We start from the raw sequence: 22,145 nt of genomic DNA on the forward strand, positions 1-22,145 counted from the left end.
ATTGACTGGATGTGTAATGGTTTTATAATTGCAATGTTGATTTGATCGAATTTAAATGAATATATAACGCGATGAAATTTCGAATTGCTCAAATGTCTGTAATTCATATATGGTGCACATATTAATATTACATTTCGTTGATATTTACCACATAAACCTTTAAATATTAAGTCATTTTAAAGTTATATGCGATTTAGTTCCAAAATGCACGTTTAGAAAAAGACAATAACGATTAAATTACAAAATCGATAACGATAACGATTAAATTACAAAATCGATAACGACCCTTAAAATTCAAATATAAATAGAATATATATTCACATAATTTTCAATGATATATCAAGATAATTATATACTATATGAAGATTAAATTCAAGATAACTTATGATTTCTCTGTTACTATTGCATATTTCCAATTATGATTTGAAACAACTTTTATTCGATTTGCCAGTGTTTCATTAATCTTGAATATATATGTACATATTGATTTTGTTTATTCTATCTTATATGTAATATCGTTGCTAGAAATGCTATTACCAAGAAATTGAAGGGAGAATGATCAAAAATTATTAAAATAAAAGTGACCTTTTTTGATTATGTATTTTTTAGATAACTTTTGAATACAATGATGCAGAAACTCCAATTACATACAAAGTTTTATCACAGGACTCGATTCAAATAGGAAATGGAACAAATCAATCAATTGATCAGACTTTTAATTCAAAACTAACAATTCCAAATTCTATCAATGGAATACCAGTTACAATATTAGGAGCTTCTAGCTTCTATAAGTGTGATCTTACAGAGATATTAATCCCTGATTCAATCGTTGAAATTGGTAGCTTTTGTTTTTTTAAATCTAAGCTTCGATCTATTAATTTTCCAAAATCAGTTAAAATAATAAGGGATTCCGGATTTAAGTTATCACAAATAACAAATATAGATCTTTCACTTACAACATCTTCATATTTATTAGAAAATTATGTTTTTCTTCAATCATATTTAGAAAACATTTCACTGCCAAAATCACTAAAGAAAATACCAATTGGAACTTTCGAATATACCCCAATAAGAAGCATTACCATCACAGAGAATGTAGATACAATTGAAGTTAGAGCATTTGCGGGATGCAACAATTTATTAGAAATTATCTCAAAAAGTCGATTTTTCAAAGTCCATAACGGCATTTTGTATAGTTCTGATTATAAAACATTATACATATATCCATCTAGCTATACAATCGATATCCTACCATCTGTTGAGATTCTTTCAGGAGCAAAATCATTTCGTGGCTGCACATTTTCAAAATTTATTTTGAACAATTCGATAAAAGATTTTGGACTCGAGATATTTCGTGAATGTCGAAACTTAGAATACATTGATTTAAGTTCAGCATATGCAACCGTAATACCACACGCAATGTTTTATGAATGTCATAAATTAAAAACTTTAATACTTCCAGATACAATCATTACAATATATGATAATGCCTTTGATTATATGGGACTTCAAACAATTTATATTCCACCAAGAACTTCTGTAATTTATGAGAATATTGTAGAATTTAAAGATGTTTATTATTGCGGATTGAGCGATATTAGTTTTGAGTTACCAGAAGATTGCACCGTTCATGTTTCAGAATCATATCCATATGACAAATTTATGAACAAAGATTTTATTCGAGATGCTATTTGCGTTCCACTTCGACCTCCTTTACCACGGAAATATAATACCATACAAATTCGTTGTTCACCTTTCTTTCGAATGAGTGAATTTTCTATATTTATTCTATTTATAATTGAATAAAATTATAAACAAAATTATCTATTCATAATTCTTAAATGTAGAACCACAATTTTTTTTCTCAGATTATTTCCGTCGCAATTCATGATATTACTTAATAAAATATTTCTTCTATAAACGGAGATAACTATGGTTCTTTTATAGTGGTAATATATTTATATGCTCTGATTGCAATATATGCAATTCAAGACTCGAATGTAATTAAACTTGTTTCATCAGAATTTCTGAGATTCATTTTACAATGATTTTTCATATGAAAAACTGGTATTTGAAAGTCGTTATTTCTCAAAAGATAGTAATTCAAAACATTATTCGATTTTATGAAATTGAATGAAAATGAATAAAAATATCAGAAGTCAGGTGACATTTTTTTTCTGAATAGAATGAAAAAGTGTCATAAAATATGTGACTTTTTTTTAGAAAATATTTTTCATAAATTACACTCCAATATGTTGATGCAGAAACACCGATTATGTACAAAGTTCTCTCACAAAACTCGGTCCAAATCGGAAATGGTACAAGTCCTTCAATTGATCAATCTTTTAATTCAAAATTAACAATTCCAAATTTTATCAGTGGAAAACCAGTTACAATATTAGGACCCTCTAGTTTTTTCGAATGTAATCATATTGAGATATCAATCCCTGATTCAATTGTTGAGATTGGTAGTTTATGTTTTTTTAGTTCTAAACTGAAATTAATTAATATTCCAAAATCAGTTAAAATAATAAGAGCAAATGCTCTCCAGTCTTCAAAAATTATAAATATAGATCTCTCACTCACAAATTCTTTATATTTATTGGAAAAATTTTTTTTACCCTATCAAGTTTAGAAAATATTTCTCTACCAAATTCACTAAAGAAAATACCAGAAGGAACTTTCCAATATACGCCCTTAAAAAGCATTACGATCCCAGAGAATGTAGATACAATTGAAATTAGATCTTTTGGGGGATGTAACAGTTTGACAGAAATTGTCTCAAAAAGTCGATTTTTCAAAGTTCACAACAGCATTTTATACAGTTCTAATTATAAAACGCTATATATCTATCCGTCTAGTTATACAATCGATATTGCACCATCAGTTGAAATCCTTTCAGGTGCAAAATCATTTCGCGGCTGCACATTTACGAATTTCATCTTGAACAATTCGATAAAAGTTTTTGAGCAAGAGATATTTCGTGAGTGTCGAAACGTCGAAAATATTAATTTAAGCGCAGCATATGCAACTTCAATACCTCATGCAATGTTTTTCGGATGCTATAGTTTAAAAAGTTTAATCCTTCCAGATACAATAAATAGCATTTCCTCTGCTGCATTTAATGATATTGGACTTAAAACAATTTATATTCCACCAAGAACTTCAAAAATTGATGCAAATAATGTACAATTTAAAGATGTTTATTTTTGTGGATCTAATGATATTAATTTTGTATTACCAAATGATTGCACCGTTCATGTTTCCAAATCATATCCGAATGAGAAATTTATGAATAAAGCTTTTATTCGAGATGCTATTTGCGTTCCACTTCGACCTCCTCTGCCACGTAAATACTTTACTCTACGTCTTCAAGTCCTACCACTCCTTCGAATGAGTGAATCTTCTCTATTTAATTTATTTGTTATGTTATAAAATTATATTATCATTTCATCTAGAAATAGGATATTCCTGAGATTTATTTTAGTCTGTTATAAACATAGAAAATTGAATTAATGATAATTTCCTGCAATATTTATAAAAAATATGATTCAATTTTCAAAAGATGTAGAATTTTTAATTCACAGGCATCATAATGATTTCTCAATACATCAGATATTCTTAAGATCTTAGTATTCATATTATATGCCATTATAACTAATACATCTCAAAAAATTTTGAATTTCCAAATTAGATTCAATGTTTTTGTTAATTATTTTATTTTATAATGATCTATACAGCTAATAAATCCATATTTCAAGCAAATTCGTTTAGACGGTTATGCGTTTTAAAACCGTTTAATCTTCGGAAGTATCAAAACTTTGTCGTGATGTTGTTATTAGATGACGATGACAACCTCTACAATGCAGAGTCATATACTATAGTTCATAATGGATTTAAATATCAACTTGATCCGCTTCCAGCAATGCAATATTCGCGTGTTTTTGCTCAATATTTTAGAGAAAATTCCACAAAATGTGTTGTCAACGATAATTTCAGCGAGCCAGCATTTGAAACATACATATATGCGCTCCAGATGAACTCTGTAGCCGCATCGCCAAGAGCATTAGTTGATCTTCTTTTAATATCAGATGCCTGGGACTCAAAATTACTTATTGTCCAGATAGAAGAACTTATTAACACAAGAGCAAATCCTAATGAAATTATTGGCCTTTACATTTCACTTTTAGGAACTCAATTTAATCATCAACGCTTGGAAGATATTATTGTCAGCAATTTACCACGCTATATCGAGTGCCCTAAGTTCGCAACGCTTTCTTTTGAAACAATTGAAAGAATGATCGCTGCATATCCAGGAAAACTTACAGCCAATCAAATTGTTCGCCTTTGCTACAACGCATCTGCTTTCTGCGGTCTTGAATCTATCGGTTTCATCAAGAGAAACTCATTTGATAACATGACTCGCGATGAAATCATCGAAATTGCCGACCAATTCGAAAAATGTCCATTCCCACAACTCAGAGATTTTCTTATTGCCATGTCCCATCTCATTCATCAATTACTTGGCCCGATCAACGAAAATGAAAAGTTTGATCAGACTTGGCTCAACGCAGACGTCGGAGAAGGTGAAGATGCATTTGCATTTTACAAGTTAGTCATTGACGAATCACGTCCAAAGAAAAAGAAAGAAAATCTTCGTACATCTACACGAACATTTACAAGATCTGTTTCCCATGCACGCGGATCAACAGCTCTCAACTCCCAAACATCAACAGCAGCCATTGATGAAGATGTTCCACCTCCAAACTACGAAGAACCGAAGAATCCAACACAAATCGCCTTCCTTAAGGCCGCTGCTGAACGTGGACATGCGGAAGCCCAATATATCTGGGGTAAATGGCTTTACGAGCACAGATCCAGCGAACAAACTGAAGATGAAGCTCTTGAATTTCTTATTCAAGCGGCAGGAAAGAACATTGATAAGGCCAAGGAGCTTCTTTCGAAGGAGTTCACTCTCGACAAGCTAAATCCTATCTACCACAACGATATTTACCAAGTTTTGGGTCTTCAAAATTTATTATTAAATCTTACAGAGGAGAACTTCGATTCTTCTAAGCTCGCGATCAGAGAATTATCATTTGATGACGAGGACGAGGCTAAAACAATGATTTTGGCCCAAAATATCCTCAAAGCAGTTCAAATTCGCCAAAGAAATCAACTCTTATACGCAAAACTCGTTAAATACATACATGATTCAGGCTGCACTATCCTTAAGCAGTTTGTTTTCAGTACAATTATGTCATCTCTTTATACACCGGATCCCATGCATCAGCAGCTTGTTTATATTGCTTTTCTGAGGGTCTGCTCCAACTGCGGCACACTTACGAACGAGGAATTCGTTGTTCCTCTGATAGATTTTTTGAGATCTTCCAACATGTACTTGAAATCGGCCTTGCTTGTCTTCTACTTCTTTGCGGACTTGGTCATGGAAGTATCCGAAGAAATTTTCGCTTATCTTAAAATGAAATTGTTCAATTACAGGTCAAAGAACGGAATGGGCAACATGGACAAGTTCCTTCATGAGTTTAAGGACAATTTCAACCAGTTAATGAACGATGACGCTAAAGATTTCAAAGAAGACAGAAATCTTCCATTAGTCAGGGATCAGCTTACAACAGCGTTAGTCAATGATGATCTCAAGATGATTAGAAAGCTTACTTTCGATCCAAATACTCCAATTCAATCTTATTTCGTAGATCTCACAACAGGAGAAGATGAAGGCACTTACGGCACTGAAGAATTACTTCCTATCCAAATGGCCGCAACACAGGGCTCTCAGGCTTGCTTTTTGTACCTTTTGAGAAGAATGCCAGATTTCTCTTTCCGAAATGACCCAATTTCTACAACATGCTGCTGCTGTGGACAGAACAAGTTCATATTAGGCTTCATTACTGGTCTCAGCAACAAGAGAAGAGAAGAAACTTTCAGAATGGCGGCAAAGTGGAACAACATGTACTTAATGATCCTCTTATTGCAAGGAAACATCGATATCAACTGCAAGGATGACTACGGATCAACGGCTCTTCATTTCGCAACAAGAAATGGAAATCCATCAATTGTCCAGTTCCTTGCCAGCGCTAAAGGTATCGATATTAATGCCATGGATAACAATGGCGTCACTCCTTTGCATTACGCAGTTTTCTTGTCGAAATTAGATATCGTCAAGATTCTCTGCCAAGTTGAGGGCATTGATGTCAATATTCGTGATAAACATGGATCATCGCCACTCCATTATGCTGTTTGGAACAACGATATCCATCTTGTCGAGTATTTAGTTTCATTAGAGAATATTGACGTCAACATTACGGCCAAGGTTGATAGAACACCTTTGCATGAGGCTGCCAAGTGCGGATTCCTTGAAATTGTTAGGATTCTCGCAGAAAGAACTGATATCGTTCTAAATGCGGAAGATAAGAATGGTAGAACTCCACTTAAACTCGCTATGAAGAGACATCAGGATGAAGTTGCTCAATACTTGAAGACTTTGGCAAAGATTAAGAAGACTTCAAGTACATCTAGCTCATCAGGAGCAAATGACGATGTTGGATCAATTGACCCTGGTGATTTGAGAAGAGACTAAACAATATTATATATTTTTTTTATTGTTTCAACAAATTATTACTGATTTTTCAAAAATACCAAAATCAATTCATTTCTTAACATATCAAGAAATGAATTAGTATGCTAAGCAAATTATAATACTTACATCTTGACATCATTGGAGAAGTTTTCCAATGAAAATTTTAAAAATTGAGATTATTACATAAATTATAGGCCACTTATCAAACACTCGAAAAAACAATTGATTGTCTATCATATTGATAGCTTTCTGTTTAGTATTAGATATTTCATATATTTCAAGTTTTTTTCTTATTTGCTTGAAACTATAGGAGAAGGTTCTGAAGGGAAATCTTAGAATGCTGGATTTTCTAATTAGAATATAACGACGAGTACTATTGATAAAAGTGACAAAATTTCCTAAATTTTAGTTCATTTTATGGATCCATTCTATAGAGATTGGTGCAAAATGATAATGGATAGAATGGAAAAACATCCTATCCGTGGATGCTTAGCTCGCTATGAACCAGCAAATTCTTCGCTGCGAAATTTTAAATTCATTTATGATGCATTAAACGAAAACAAATATATAACTCCGTTCGATTGGTCAATAGACATGACAAATCTAATATATAGCTATATTGACTCAAATTATGAAGGAACTGGAAAATATTTCATTGGACAGGAGATTTTAGAGTGGCTTGAAAATAAATTAGATCATAGTCCTAAGAACTTCCAGGACTTTGTAAATCACAGACTTCAAAAACAGATACAAATTCTAACAGATTGCATCGAGGGAATTGGAACAATAGAGATATCGAAATCTACAGATCTAAAGAAACATATTTCACCAGCGGAACTCAAAACTTTACAAGATAATTTTGAATCAATTTCAGATCCGCAGACTTTGATTAATGTAATGTTTACTTTAAAGAAATACATTCCAGAATTAGACGCTGACAATCCAATTCAGATTACTCAATCTAAGATAACTCAGCAATGTTTTCAAGAGCTTCAAATATTATTTAAACACGCTGATAATGACAAGAAACTCTAATTTCGGTATTATACCTTATACTTATTTGTTATTAATTATGAAAATTAAAAAATAATAATAATATTTTCTTTTATTTATTTCTGATGGGTACTCTATGTTTGCATACAGGGAACGGTAGGCGCTTAATTTATGTGGTATATATGGGCGATCTTGTATTAAGAAATTCTGCTAAAAAGTATAGAATTTGCCTGTGATCTGTAGAAAAACGAAATAAATCAAATGTTATTCAATGATTCGAATTGTGTATGAAGAACCATTGATTCAACTTTAGGGATATTGCCGCTTGGAGCTCTTGTGAGGTTTTCGCCCAGCGTATATATAAATGTCACTTTTTGTGCTCAACAACCCTTGCATATATGTTTGTGAATAAAAGATCTATACAGAGAACGGTGGGCGCTTATTTCTAATGAAGTTCATCTTTGAAAATATCAGAAAAAGAAAGAATTGTATCTGATGTAACTTATATTATAAGAATATAATCTATATTATAAGAATATAGCCTATATTATAAGAATATTATATTTATGCACCATGGGAAATAAGAAGTTTGGCTGTTTCTTTACTATTCTTAAATGCTGCAATATGAAGAGCGGTTTCTCCATCATTATTTTTTTCATTAATATTAATACCATATGAAATAAGGGGTTTGGCCGTTTCTTTTCTATCATAATATGCTGCAATATGAAGAGCGGTTTCTCCATCATTATTTTTTTCATTAATATTAATACCATGTGAAATAAGAAGTTTGGCCGTTTCTTTACTATTATAACATGCTGCAATATGAAGAGCCGTATTTCCATATTCATCTTTTTCATTGATATTTGCACCATTTGATAGGAAATATTCGCAAAGAGATGGAATATCGAACCTCGTCGATATTATAAAGCATATATTAATATCATTAGTTTGATCGAAATAAACAAATAATGTCTCAAGATTATTATACATTCCACAATAGTATGAATCGATCTTCATTTTGTATTCATTCATCAAGAATGTAACAAAATCAATGTTGTGTGAAATAATTGCATATTTCATGCATTTTTCATCTGGTTTGTGATGTTTCAAACATTCACTCATGATCTCTGGATTTCCTCCTAAAAATGAAAAATGAAGACATGTTTGAGTTATTTTTGAATCAAATTCCGTTCTTAAAAACTTGAAGCAATCAACAGCTCCATGGTAACAACATAATTCAAGTAATGATAATCTCCGTGATGGATATAAATCGCTTCCAAGTGTTTGATCTTCATCAAATTCATCTCTTTCAGTGAATGCAATGAATGATTCTAGGTCATTATTCATAATTGCTCTGTCAATTGAATCTTCTGTATGAATTATCAGATTTTTTAAGCTATTTTTTTCCATAATCATCGAATTCGTCTAATTTAATTCCATATTCTTTGTAAAACAGGAAGTTTGAAATAAGTTTAACTCTCCTGACCTCTGTGACATGGTAATCGTCAGATATGAGTTTGGCAAGATATAAATATGACTTTGTATAGCGATTATTATACGGAATGATATATAAGATATCTCGTATAATTATTTGGGGAGGATATTTATTTGAATCAATCAATTCTGTTTTGATCTGTTTGTATATTGAGTTTAAATCTTCTTTTTTTTCGTTTTCAGCTTATACAACGCAATATATGAATCAATATAGTATTTGTAGATACTTCGCAGTTCGCTGAATCTATTTAGATGAATGTCTTTGTCGTCCATTAATAATTTTTCCAGCAATTTTTTTAAAAAATTCTGAAATTACTTTAAATTCAATGTTGTGCGAAATGTTGAAAATTAATTTTAACTTATTTTCTTGAATACATAAAGTTTTTAATAAACATGTATATTTTAACTAAACAAATTTAACAACTCCACTCTCAAAAATGGCACAAAAACCTTAAAATCATGAATGAGATATGTTTGTGGTTTCACAACATTCTCAGATTAAGCAAAATTATCGATTTTTTATCTTTTTTTTATTACGAATTAAAAATAAACTCGAGTGAAACAAATCTTTACTACTATTGCTAAAAAGGTAGGTCCACAAAAAATACGTTATTTCGCAAGAAAAAAAAATTCTCATGAACAACTTCAAGCGGATTTTTCTCAGTAATAAAACTCCAAACTTCTCTTAATTGTGGAGAGAAATTGAAGTTTTCTTCATGCATAGTAGTTTAGTACTTTGTATTTACAAAAATGTCAGAAACAGTGTTGACATATATGCAATTTAAAATCGATGTCATTTATACTTAATAAGAATATATCCAATCGTTCTATTCTTTCAAAATATAAAGCTCTACAAAGGAAATTGTATAGCTTAAAATTTAATAATCTGCCCCGATACTTTGAACGATGAAAATCGTAAGCCACTGCAATAAGATCAATCCTCAATTGTTGTATATATTGATATCTTACTCTCATAAAAATCTGCAAGACCGTTTTCGCGAAAAAGTCATTTTACATATTTGCGTTACTTAGTTAGGCGATTGATCTAACATCAACCATAAAAATAATGCAAAATACTGAAAGTCTAGATATAATTAATAGACTCTAAATATTGCCGCTGTGCTTAAAACAAGATTTAACAAATTTGTCGTAATTCACTCAACAAATTGAAATTTCATCAATGAAGCAAAAATGAAATGAGATACAAACGGGAACATGACAAATTTATCTACTAAAAACTAATTTAGAACTAATATACAACAAAAATTCACGATTAATCCCCCGAATTGCAACAAATAACTTGAAGATGTTGTTTTATATTGCTTAAAAAAGCAAACTACATAAAGTTTTTGAAGTAGAACCTTTTAAATACGCTCAAATAAAAATCTATACTAATACCTTTTCTCTTTTTTTATATAAATATATTCTCATTCATTTTTAAAACAAATTATTATATGAATATCATGAAATATGTCAATAAAAATAAATTATAATAATAATCCAAAATATTCATATCATATATGGAGAAAAAGACAAATCTTGGAACAAGCATCAAAAATAAATAATGTTTATAATTCCAAAATTTTTTCATTTTGCAAATTTTCTTGGAAAATTTGTGTTTCTTCTCTTGATTTTCAAATTTTGGAATTTTTTTTTGGAATTTCAAATGAAGAATTGAGAAAACTAATATAGATGGTTGTCATCTCATATGTGAATATGTTCGTTTTATTTCACAGTTTTGAATTCTCTCATATTTTATGGTGAAATTGAGTTTCTTTCACAGGTTTAGATAGCATATTTAAGGACAGATTACATGAATTTATATTTTCATCAATATGGTATATTGAAATAGGAGACGCTCAATATTACAATGTCTTTCTTAGGATTCCAAATGTATTCAAATTTCTTGAAATTACAATTTCTGTAGTTACTATCCACATATGGGAAGCAACACACAAATGCCTAGTAGATGGTATATCATTTTATCTCGCAAAATGAGTATCTTAGGAAAAATTCTAGATACTTTTTCAAAAAATACAATAACGCAAGATCTATTCTGTAAAACCGATTAATAGTACAAATATGTTTATTTGCAAGTCAAATAATCGAATGTTAATTTTAATAATATTTCCTCGAAATCGCTCTTGCAGTCTTCTTCCATTCTTCGTCTATTAGTCACCGAGTACCTACATAGTCTAAATCCATTACCAAAATCAAGAAAATCCAATGAAAAGATCCTTATCCAGAATATGAAAAGGTATATCTATACATAATAATAATAATAAAAAAATCATTTTCGTAATCTTTTCCACAATTAATTATCAGTTAGTATTATGTATTTAGCTCAATGAATAAAAAAAAAAATTTACTCTGGAATAATTGGTGGAGGAAGTCTTGCTACAATTTCCTGGCGTTGTTCAGATGTATAGATCTCGAATTTGCCTGTGGATACTCTAGCACAAGCAACTTCAACGTTATTTTCGTTAAGTTTTTCTTGGATAACTTGGCGTAAGGTAGAGAGGGCGAGATCTTCAGCTTCGTGAAGTGTCATTCCATCCTTATACAAATCTCTAAGAAGTGCTTCAGCACCTTCACTGCCGCCTCCAATTGCGCGAGCGCGGCATTCAGTATATGTACCACTAGGATCTGTATGGAAGAGGTGGCACTTGCCATTTTCTATACCTGCTACGAGAAGAGCTGTACCGAATGGACGAGACATTTGTCCATCGCCTTTCTTGCGGCGTCCTTCACCGAAAGCAAGAGCGAGATCGCAAACACTCTGTGTAACTGCTTTAATTCCGATTGGTTCATCGAATGAGAAGCGATGATTTTGGGCTTCAACGCGCATATGTTCAACCATTGTTCTGCCATCAGCAGCTAAGCCTGCCATAACAACACCAACGTGATCATCGATTGCATAGACTTTTTCTACTGAACTTGCGATGAGAAGTTGTGATGAAAGACGCTTCTCGACAGCGAAAATTACACCTTCTGGGCAAAGAATTGCGACAGCAGAGGATCCAAGTTTAACAGCTTCAATAGCATATTCTACTTGAAGAAGACGGCCATCTGGGCTAAATGTGTTAACGTTACGATCGTACTCCGAGCCTGAGTTAAACATTTTGGCAAAAATTGAGGGGTCTGGCTGAACAATTATCGATCAATGATAAGCGACCAAAATATGATAGAATGAATTTGAATATACTATTATCCGGTCCATTTTTAACAAAAACAAATAAAATAAAAATTTTTAATTTCGAAATTTTGAAAATTAGTCACCATTAACCCATAGTGCAATATCGCAAAGACCAACTTGAATTTTGTTTATTATTCAATGAGAAATCTTAGTTACAATCAGGAAACAATTTCAACATCTTCATTGATTCCATTATCCAAATAAGTATGAGGGAATTAACAATATATCTAACAACATATATAGATTATTCTTACCAATCAGCAAGTTTTTTACATTTTAGAGATATTTGTGTATTATTTATGCTAAAAATTAGATGGAAATAAATAATTATATTTGTCAAACAAATTCAAACAAGTTTTTAGTCTATTAAAGTTGGCGATGTTTCACCATTTTCAAGATAATTCAAGTATTCGAGTAAATAAGTTGCACGATTGGTTACAATGGAGTTTGGTTGTTCTATAATATCTGACAGACGGTCACTGAGGTCAGATTCAATTAGTTCTGTAATTATATCGCGATTTGAATCTCGATCGGTTAATTTCGTAACCAATTGGACAAAACTATCAACGATTCTCAAAACAACAAGTAGAACTCCACAACCAAGCATTTCAACTAAAATATCTATTACATCGGATGAGAAAAATGGAATCAAGTCGCACCTGTCGATAAATAATGCGAAAGTTGCAAGGAAATATGATCCTTCTTTCTTTATCGGAAAAGTTCCGATTTTACATTTCTCTACAACCATTGAAATAAAATTGGCGTCAAAAATATGAATAATATCATGTTCTAAGGTCTCCATTAAATTGGAGAAGATCCAAAAGATCTCAGGACAGTATTCTGTATCGATATATTGATTAACCGCAGGAATTAATCCATTATTGATTAATTTCCAAACATTTGGTGGATTTCCAAGTGCTAAAACTCTTATTACTTTAAGAGATGAAGCTAGTAACTCTGGAACTTGCAAGAAGTTAAGAATATTCTCATATAATCCTATTTTATTGTAGGAAAGGACAATTGTACTTGATTTGCAGGCCATTTCAACATATGACTCTAATATGTAATTTACCGCGTTTATATTGGTCAAAGAAAGAAGAGGAGAGATGGGAACTACAGAATTAAATAAAGTATCAAATTCAATGTCAGCCGGGTTGGCAAACATCTTGTAAATTGTTTCGCAGCATGTTTCTACTATTTCTGGCTCAGTTGCTTCTTGAGCGATATTTACAAGTAAAATATGTATTTCATTACATAATAAACCGTCTCTAGCGTATGCAATTGAGTCTGCCATTCGATTTATGAGTGAAAGTGTGGCGTTTATGAGGTTGGGATTCTGTAAAAAGTCAGGTAATAAATAACAGAATCCGTCATCTATTAAAATCGAAAGGTTATCATTATTAAATGAGAAAATTAAGCCTGTAATCGAGATAAGGTATGATAAAGTTTGTTCTGAAAAATTTTGTTGAAAAGATTCGGATAAAGCAGAAACAACTTCCTTATTCTTAGCAATTGCTTTAAGTTCTGATAAATTTGAAGCATCTCCATTCACGAGAAGCATGCAATACCTCTGAATTCGAGATTCATCTTTTGATTGAAAAATGGCAGCAGCTGCTTCCATTACCATTTGGATATCTTCATTTAGTGAGCACCTCGATTTTGCACGACTGGGTTGAGAATAAGCTACATTTTTGATTGAAGGTCGATTCATTTGTCTCAAAATCAATGTACGCGAATTTCTTTCCTGTTGAAGTTGAGATTTATAGTCAGAAAGATCACCTCCTGAATTATCACGAACCATTTGTTGGATTTCATTGTTAGATTCGCTTCTTTGCATAAATGATCGCTTGTCAGTTTTTATGGGAATTCGTTTTCATTAATTTCTCATGAGAATTGCATATGAACTCCCTATGAATGAATAGGATCTAGGAACATTCAGGTCTTTAGCAACAAATAATTTTGACAAAGAGAAAACATGTATCTAAGCCTTCTCAACAGCATATATCGATTCAAATATCACACTATTATCGATTATCCATATTATTTCGGAAGGATTCAGACGAATTAAATCTACCGACGAGTAAAATGCTCATTTTCTGTTAGGAAATTTAATATTATTACTCTATTCATCCTTTGGCATAAAACAATCCGATTTAGAAGCTTGAAATGTCATAACTGATTACATCCACCGTTTTGAGATAAAAACATAAAAAAAATTATTCAAAATGTATTCTTTCATCAAATCTTGCTCGAAATGGATAAATACATCAGTCAAACTTCGAGGAATTGATGGTGATTATACTCTTTCAATCGTTCTTCAAAACGCTTCCATTGCTTATGGTTATTTTGCAATTTCAGATAAATTTAACCCATTGTTTTTAGTTCCTATTAGTAATTTGATGGATCTAGAGTACAACTCTAATGATCTACTCATTAGATTCCATGAATATGATGAAAAAGAACTAATATTCGAATTTTCAAATTCAAATGATTTAGAAATCTTTGTCTCTCAATTTACAATTTGCTCGAAACTTACCACAGACATCAATAATCGCTTCTCGAATGAGAACGCTACATTTATGAAGTCAATAACGAAGCAAGTCTCTCCTTCTAACTTAACACGCGGAACGGTAGACATTGCATCTATTCTACTTCCGTTAGATACAGTTCACTCTCAAAAAACGTGGGAACAGAGAATAATTAAATGCAATATTCCATATTACACAGAAATCTATGGATTTAACTTCGGCTTCCTCACATACAACGTCGGAACGAAGGATGGAAACGATGACGTTGTTTCCTTTTTAGCTGCCATCTTCTCAGGACCGAGAGTTGATGCTTTGTTTATTGCTCTCGAAGAAATTAATTACGGAACAGAATCTATCGTCATCGGTTCAACAGCAGCCAAAGGCGAATGGCTAAAGACATTCAGAAAAGTCATGACATTAACACAACTCGATTACGCTCTACTAAAATGTGAATCTCTTGGTGGAGTTTTCACAGCCGTATTCATACGTCCTTCTTTCCCACACTACTTCGCAGTAGAACAGCCACAGCAACTGCGTCTCGGTGTTGCAGGAATTTTGGCCAATAAAAGTGCATTGATTTATCATATGATTATATCAAGAGCATCATTTTACGTTGTTGGCTGCCACTTAGCTCCACATACAGGAAATAATAAGGAAAGATTGGCTCAGATCGAATTAATCCTTAAACAAATTCCGGAATGTGATTATATTATTATTCTCGGTGATATGAACTTCAGAATACTTCTTCCATACAAAAATGCTGTTGAATTTGCCAACGAGCACAAGATTTCAGAGTTATTGGAAACAGATCAACTGAAAGCCGGATTAAATTTCACAGATATCTTAACAGGGTTCGAAGAAGGACCAATAACATTCCCACCGACATACAAGTTCGATGTAGGTACAAATACATACGATACTGGTCCAAAACATCGTGCTCCGGCTTATACTGATCGTGTTATCGTAAAAACATCAGATCGCCGCTCAAAAGTTGGTCCATCACCAAAGATGATTTTTGAAACAGATCTTTTGAGGACAAAAGTCCAAAACATCAAATTTATTACAGAAGATAATTTTGGAACCGATGACCATCCTATTAATTACCCTTCAAAACCAGAATGTTTGACATATACATCACTCCAAGCAAAGATTTCCGATCACAGACCAGTTTTTGCCCTATGGAAGTTCCAAGTTCCAGTCATCAATACAGAAAAGTATAAACAGTTGAAGGATTTGATGCAGAAGAAGAAAGAAGAGGCGAAATTATTCGCTAAACCAATAGTTCAACATGAAATCAAAGATAACGTTCTTGAAATTAAGAACATCGGATGCTGCTGGGCAATTTGGTCTGCAGACTGCCAAAATGTAAGACTTAACCGTACTAGTGGCATCATTTATCCAACACAAAGTGAAATGATTCGTTTTGAAAAGCAAATTCCAGATGATTCAGGAAGTATCAAATTATCTTTTGAAAGAGGATCACCCATCGAAATTAATGTTTAAACTTATATGCGTTTTATTGTTAGATTTTTTGTAATTTTAGAAATAATTTTTTACAACATTTATGTCTCGATATAAGATACAATGTATAGTCACCATGCTAAACTTCGAGTGTGCGGCATACTAGAGGCTTTTGGAAGCACCTATGCCAAAGATATATTAAAAATCGATCTTTTACTGCCCGTTGAGGCATGGATTCAAATGTTGATGTTTGTATCCTAATTTTGACACTTCTGCCAATGATTTGAATTAATTCGATCATGTTTTGAAAATATAAATGGTCGAAAATTTAGGGTGGTAAAATCCGTTTTTTGTCAATTTGCATGAATTTGCAGGGAAGTCATCTGAAAAAGATGACGACCCATGGAGCAGTTTCTTTAACATTCAATTTACCGGCCAAAAAATCAAATCATGCCTCAATTGCAATCCATCATCCTTAAATGGTCAATATTACTTAGAAGAGTGCAATTTTTTAATGAAAAAGATCAGGTTATCAACATTAACTCAGTTAACGACACATTGCTCCTACATAATCGGTGTTCTTTTCGTAAATGCGTTGCAACTGGAGAAAGAAGTTGCGTTTACTTCTCACTAGGCAGGAATAATTCAATTGTTCAACGAAAATTTTGTTGTACAAAATGCCAAAGTGAAGAAGGGCCACATTTTACAGAAACAATTGTTGACTCAAGCGTTATTATTCAAAGTTCCCTTTTCGATGTAGGAAATTTATCTACGGGTAATTCTATTTCTCTTCAAGATGAAGACAGAAGCACGAGATCTGTTTACTAGGTGGTTTCGTAGAATTTAGAAGCAAAGTCATAAAGGTCCTTACCATACATAGAAAACTATTGTTGCTTGAACTGAAACTTGCATGACACATAACATTTTTGAGGGTCAAACACGTTTCTATAAACTGTCAAATCTGCTGGTGGAAGTATAAATTTAAATAGGACGCATCCTGGTGGTAATGGTTCGTTCTGGTTTAGTTAACCGAAGAAATTGTGGCCCCCAAGAACGTTTGAGGCGTTCTTCATCTTGAGAGAAATAGAATTACCCGTAGATAAATTTCCTACATCGAAAAGGGAACTTTGAATAATAACGCTTGAGTCAACAATTGTTTCTGTAAAATGTGGCCCTTCTTCACTTTGGCATTTGTACAACAAAATTTTCGTTGAACAATTGAATTATTCCTGCCTAGTGAGAAGTAAACGCAACTCTTTTCTCCAGTTGCAACGCATTTACGAAAAGAACACCGATTATGTAGGAGCAATGTGTCGTTAACTGAGTTAATGTTGATAACCTGATCTTTTTCATTAAAAAATTGCACTCTTCTAAGTAATATTGACCATTTAAGGATGATGGATTGCAATTGAGGCATGATTTGATTTTTTGGCCGGTAAATTGAATGTTAAAGAAACTGCTCCATGGGTCGTCATCTTTTTCAGATGACTTCCCTGCAAATTCATGCAAATTGACAAAAAACGGATTTTACCACCCTAAATTTTCGACCATTTATATTTTCAAAACATGATCGAATTAATTCAAATCATTGGCAGAAGTGTCAAAATTAGGATACAAACATCAACATTTGAATCCATGCCTCAACGGGCAGTAAAAGATCGATTTTTAAATATACTTTGGCATAGGTGCTTCCAAAAGCCTCTAGTATGCCGCACACTCGAAGTTTAGCATGGTGACTATACATTGTATCTTATATCGAGACATAAATGTTGTAAAAAATTATTTCTAAAATTACAAAAAATCTAACAATAAAACGCATATAAGTTTAAACATTAATTTCGATGGGTGATCCTCTTTCAAAAGATAATTTGATACTTCCTGAATCATCTGGAATTTGCTTTTCAAAACGAATCATTTCACTTTGTGTTGGATAAATGATGCCACTAGTACGGTTAAGTCTTACATTTTGGCAGTCTGCAGACCAAATTGCCCAGCAGCATCCGATGTTCTTAATTTCAAGAACGTTATCTTTGATTTCATGTTGAACTATTGGTTTAGCGAATAATTTCGCCTCTTCTTTCTTCTTCTGCATCAAATCCTTCAACTGTTTATACTTTTCTGTATTGATGACTGGAACTTGGAACTTCCATAGGGCAAAAACTGGTCTGTGATCGGAAATCTTTGCTTGGAGTGATGTATATGTCAAACATTCTGGTTTTGAAGGGTAATTAATAGGATGGTCATCGTTTCCAAAATTATCTTCTGTAATAATTTGATGTTTTGGACTTTTGTCCTCAAAAGATCTGTTTCAAAAATCATCTTTGGTGATGGACCAACTTTTGAGCGGCGATCTGATGTTTTTACGATAACACGATCAGTATAAGCCGGAGCACGATGTTTTGGACCAGTATCGTATGTATTTGTACCTACATCGAACTTGTATGTCGGTGGGAATGTTATTGGTCCTTCTTCGAACCCTGTTAAGATATCTGTGAAATTTAATCCGGCTTTCAGTTGATTGTTTCCAATAACTCTGAAATCTTGTGCTCGTTGGCAAATTCAACAGCATTTTTGTATGGAAGAAGTATTCTGAAGTTCATATCACCGAGAATAATAATATAATCACATTCCGGAATTTGTTTAAGGATTAATTCGATCTGAGCCAATCTTTCCTTATTATTTCCTGTATGTGGAGCTAAGTGGCAGCCAACAACGTAAAATGATGCTCTTGATATAATCATATGATAAATCAATGCACTTTTATTGGCCAAAATTCCTGCAACACCGAGACGCAGTTGCTGTGGCTGTTCTACTGCGAAGTAGTGTGGGAAAGAAGGACGTATGAATACGGCTGTGAAAACTCCACCAAGAGATTCACATTTTAGTAGAGCGTAATCGAGTTGTGTTAATGTCATGACTTTTCTGAATGTCTTTAGCCATTCGCCTTTGGCTGCTGTTGAACCGATGACGATAGATTCTGTTCCGTAATTAATTTCTTCGAGAGCAATAAACAAAGCATCAACTCTCGTCCTGAGAAGATGGCAGCTAAAAAAGAACAACGTCATCGTTTCCATCCTTCGTTCCGACGTTGTATGTGAGGAAGCCGAAGTTAAATCCATAGATTTCTGTGTAATATGGAATATTGCATTTAATTATTCTCTGTTCCCACGTTTTTTGAGAGTGAACTGTATCTAACGGAAGTAGAATAGATGCAATGTCTACCGTTCCGCGTGTTAAGTTAGAAGGAGAGACTTGCTTCGTTATTGACTTCATAAATGTAGCGTTCTCATTCGAGAAGCGATTATTGATGTCTGTGGTAAGTTTCGAGCAAATTGTAAATTGAGAGACAAAGATTTCTAAATCATTTGAATTTGAAAATTCGAATATTAGTTCTTTTTCATCATATTCATGGAATCTAATGAGTAGATCATTAGAGTTGTACTCTAGATCCATCAAATTACTAATAGGAACTAAAAACAATGGGTTAAATTTATCTGAAATTGCAAAATAACCATAAGCAATGGAAGCGTTTTGAAGAACGATTGAAAGAGTATAATACCATCAATTCCTCGAAGTTTGACTGATGTATTTATCCATTTCGAGCAAGATTTGATGAAAGAATACATTTTGAATAATTTTTTTTATGTTTTTATCTCAAAACGGTGGATGTAATCAGTTATGACATTTCAAGCTTCTAAATCGGATTGTTTTATGCCAAAGGATGAATAGAGTAATAATATTAAATTTCCTAACAGAAAATGAGCATTTTACTCGTCGGTAGATTTAATTGTCTGAATCCTTCCGAAATAATTGGATAATCGATAATAGTGTGATATTTGAATCGATATATGCTGTTGAGAAGGCTTAGATACATGTTTTCTCTTTGTCAAAATTATTTGTTGCTAAAGACCTGAATGTTCCTAGATCCTATTCATTCATAGGGAGTTCATATGCAATTCTCATGAGAAATTAATGAAAACGAATTCCCATAAAAACTGACAAGCGATCATTTATGCAAAGAAGCGAATCTAACAATGAAATCCAACAAATGGTTCGTGATAATTCAGGAGGTGATCTTTCTGACTATAAATCTCAACTTCAACAGGAAAGAAATTCGCGTACATTGATTTTGAGACAAATGAATCGACCTTCAATCAAAAATGTAGCTTATTCTCAACCCAGTCGTGCAAAATCGAGGTGCTCACTAAATGAAGATATCCAAATGGTAATGGAAGCAGCTGCTGCCATTTTTCAATCAAAAGATGAATCTCGAATTCAGAGGTATTGCATGCTTCTCGTGAATGGAGATGCTTCAAATTTATCAGAACTTAAAGCAATTGCTAAGAATAAGGAAGTTGTTTCTGCTTTATCCGAATCTTTTCAACAAAATTTTTCAGAACAAACTTTATCATACCTTATCTCGATTACAGGCTTAATTTTCTCATTTAATAATGATAACCTTTCGATTTTAATAGATGACGGATTCTGTTATTTATTACCTGACTTTTTACAGAATCCCAACCTCATAAACGCCACACTTTCACTCATAAATCGAATGAGAGACTCAATTGCATACGCTAGAGACGGTTTATTATGTAATGAAATACATATTTTACTTGTAAATATCGCTCAAGAAGCAACTGAGCCAGAAATAGTAGAAACATGCTGCGAAACAATTTACAAGATGTTTGCCAACCCGGCTGACATTGAATTTGATACTTTATTTAATTCTGTAGTTCCCATCTCTCCTCTTCTTCTTTTGACCAATATAAACGCGGTAAATTACATATTAGAGTCATATGTTGAAATGGCCTGCAAATCAAGTACAATTGTCCTTTCCTACAATAAAATAGGATTATATGAGAATATTCTTAACTTCTTGCAAGTTCCAGAGTTTACTAGCTTCACTCTTAAAGTAATAAGAGTTTTAGCACTTGGAAATCCACCAAATGTTTGGAAATTAATCAATAATGGATTAATTCCTGCGGTTAATCAATATATCGATACAGAATACTGTCCTGAGATCTTTTGGATCTTCTCCAATTTAATGGAGACCTTAGAACATGATATTATTCATATTTTTGACGCCAATTTTATTTCAATGGTTGTAGAGAAATGTAAAATCGGAACTTTTCCGATAAAGAAAGAAGGATCATATTTCCTTGCAACTTTCGCATTATTTATCGACAGGTGCGACTTGATTCCATTTTTCTCATCCGATGTAATAGATATTTTAGTTGAAATGCTTGGTTGTGGAGTTCTACTTGTTGTTTTGAGAATCGTTGATAGTTTTGTCCAATTGGTTACGAAATTAACCGATCGAGATTCAAATCGCGATATAATTACAGAACTAATTGAATCTGACCTCAGTGACCGTCTCCAGATATTATAGAACAACCAAACTCCATTGTAACCAATCGTGCAACTTATTTACTCGAATACTTGAATTATCTTGAAAATGGTGAAACATCGCCAACTTTAATAGACTAAAAACTTGTTTGAATTTGTTTGACAAATATAATTATTTATTTCCATCAATTTTTAGCATAAATAATACACAAATATCTCTAAAATGTAAAAAACTTGCTGATTGGTAAGAATAATCTATTATGTTGTTAGATATATTGTTAATTCCCTCATACTTATTTGGATAATGGAATCAATGAAGATGTTGAAATTGTTTCCTGATTGTAACTAAGATTTCTCATTGAATAATAAACAAAATTCAAGTTGGTCTTTGCGATATTGCACTATGGGTTAATGGTGACTAATTTTCAAAATTTCGAAATTAAAAATTTTTATTTTATTTGTTTTTGTTAAAAATGGACCGGATAATAGTATATTCAAGTACATCACAGGCCTAGCCACAATA

At 32.5% G+C, this 22,145-nt stretch overlaps 7 protein-coding genes across 7 annotated transcripts, besides 1 other annotated feature; 4 read left to right on the forward strand and 3 right to left on the reverse strand.

The window, feature by feature from the left end:
* Positions 1 to 287: part of a mobile genetic element that runs on past the window's edge.
* Positions 288 to 3,806: 3,519 nt separating this feature from the next.
* TVAGG3_0379080 (protein ubiquitination) lies at positions 3,807 to 6,715 on the forward strand (the record flags this gene model as incomplete). Its single annotated transcript, XM_001310275.1, has 1 exon — positions 3,830 to 6,601. One exon carries the CDS (start codon positions 3,830 to 3,832, stop codon positions 6,599 to 6,601), a length of 2,772 nt encoding a protein of 923 aa, XP_001310276.1.
* Positions 6,716 to 7,005: 290 nt separating this feature from the next.
* Positions 7,006 to 7,642, forward strand: TVAGG3_0379090 (acetylation-dependent protein binding; the record flags this gene model as incomplete). The annotated part of the gene is made up of 1 exon (XM_001310276.1): positions 7,019 to 7,636. The coding sequence occupies one exon, from the start codon at positions 7,019 to 7,021 to the stop codon at positions 7,634 to 7,636; it is 618 nt and encodes a 205-aa protein (XP_001310277.1).
* A 56-nt stretch (positions 7,643 to 7,698) lies between these two features.
* On the reverse strand, positions 7,699 to 9,495 carry TVAGG3_0379100 (protein kinase protein; the record flags this gene model as incomplete). Its single annotated transcript, XM_001310277.2, has 1 exon — positions 8,159 to 9,010. One exon carries the CDS (start codon positions 9,008 to 9,010, stop codon positions 8,159 to 8,161), a length of 852 nt encoding a protein of 283 aa, XP_001310278.1.
* A 1,930-nt stretch (positions 9,496 to 11,425) lies between these two features.
* On the reverse strand, positions 11,426 to 12,209 carry TVAGG3_0379110 (threonine-type endopeptidase protein; the record flags this gene model as incomplete). Its single annotated transcript, XM_001310278.2, has 1 exon — positions 11,454 to 12,209. One exon carries the CDS (start codon positions 12,207 to 12,209, stop codon positions 11,454 to 11,456), a length of 756 nt encoding a protein of 251 aa, XP_001310279.1.
* A 407-nt stretch (positions 12,210 to 12,616) lies between these two features.
* On the reverse strand, positions 12,617 to 14,121 carry TVAGG3_0379120 (nuclear import signal receptor protein; the record flags this gene model as incomplete). The annotated part of the gene is made up of 1 exon (XM_001310279.1): positions 12,643 to 14,121. One exon carries the CDS (start codon positions 14,119 to 14,121, stop codon positions 12,643 to 12,645), a length of 1,479 nt encoding a protein of 492 aa, XP_001310280.1.
* A 363-nt stretch (positions 14,122 to 14,484) lies between these two features.
* On the forward strand, positions 14,485 to 16,329 carry TVAGG3_0379130 (phosphatidylinositol-4,5-bisphosphate 5-phosphatase protein; the record flags this gene model as incomplete). Its single annotated transcript, XM_001310280.1, has 1 exon — positions 14,510 to 16,315. The coding sequence occupies one exon, from the start codon at positions 14,510 to 14,512 to the stop codon at positions 16,313 to 16,315; it is 1,806 nt and encodes a 601-aa protein (XP_001310281.1).
* Positions 16,330 to 20,108: 3,779 nt separating this feature from the next.
* Positions 20,109 to 21,789, forward strand: TVAGG3_0379140 (nuclear import signal receptor protein; the record flags this gene model as incomplete). Its single annotated transcript, XM_051232037.1, has 1 exon — positions 20,286 to 21,665. One exon carries the CDS (start codon positions 20,286 to 20,288, stop codon positions 21,663 to 21,665), a length of 1,380 nt encoding a protein of 459 aa, XP_051101767.1.
* Between the last annotated feature and the right edge of the window lie 356 nt (positions 21,790 to 22,145).

Source organism: Trichomonas vaginalis, chromosome V (genome assembly GCF_026262505.1).
Source record: "Trichomonas vaginalis G3 chromosome V, whole genome shotgun sequence".
Taxonomy (NCBI): Eukaryota; Parabasalia; order Trichomonadida; family Trichomonadidae; genus Trichomonas; species Trichomonas vaginalis.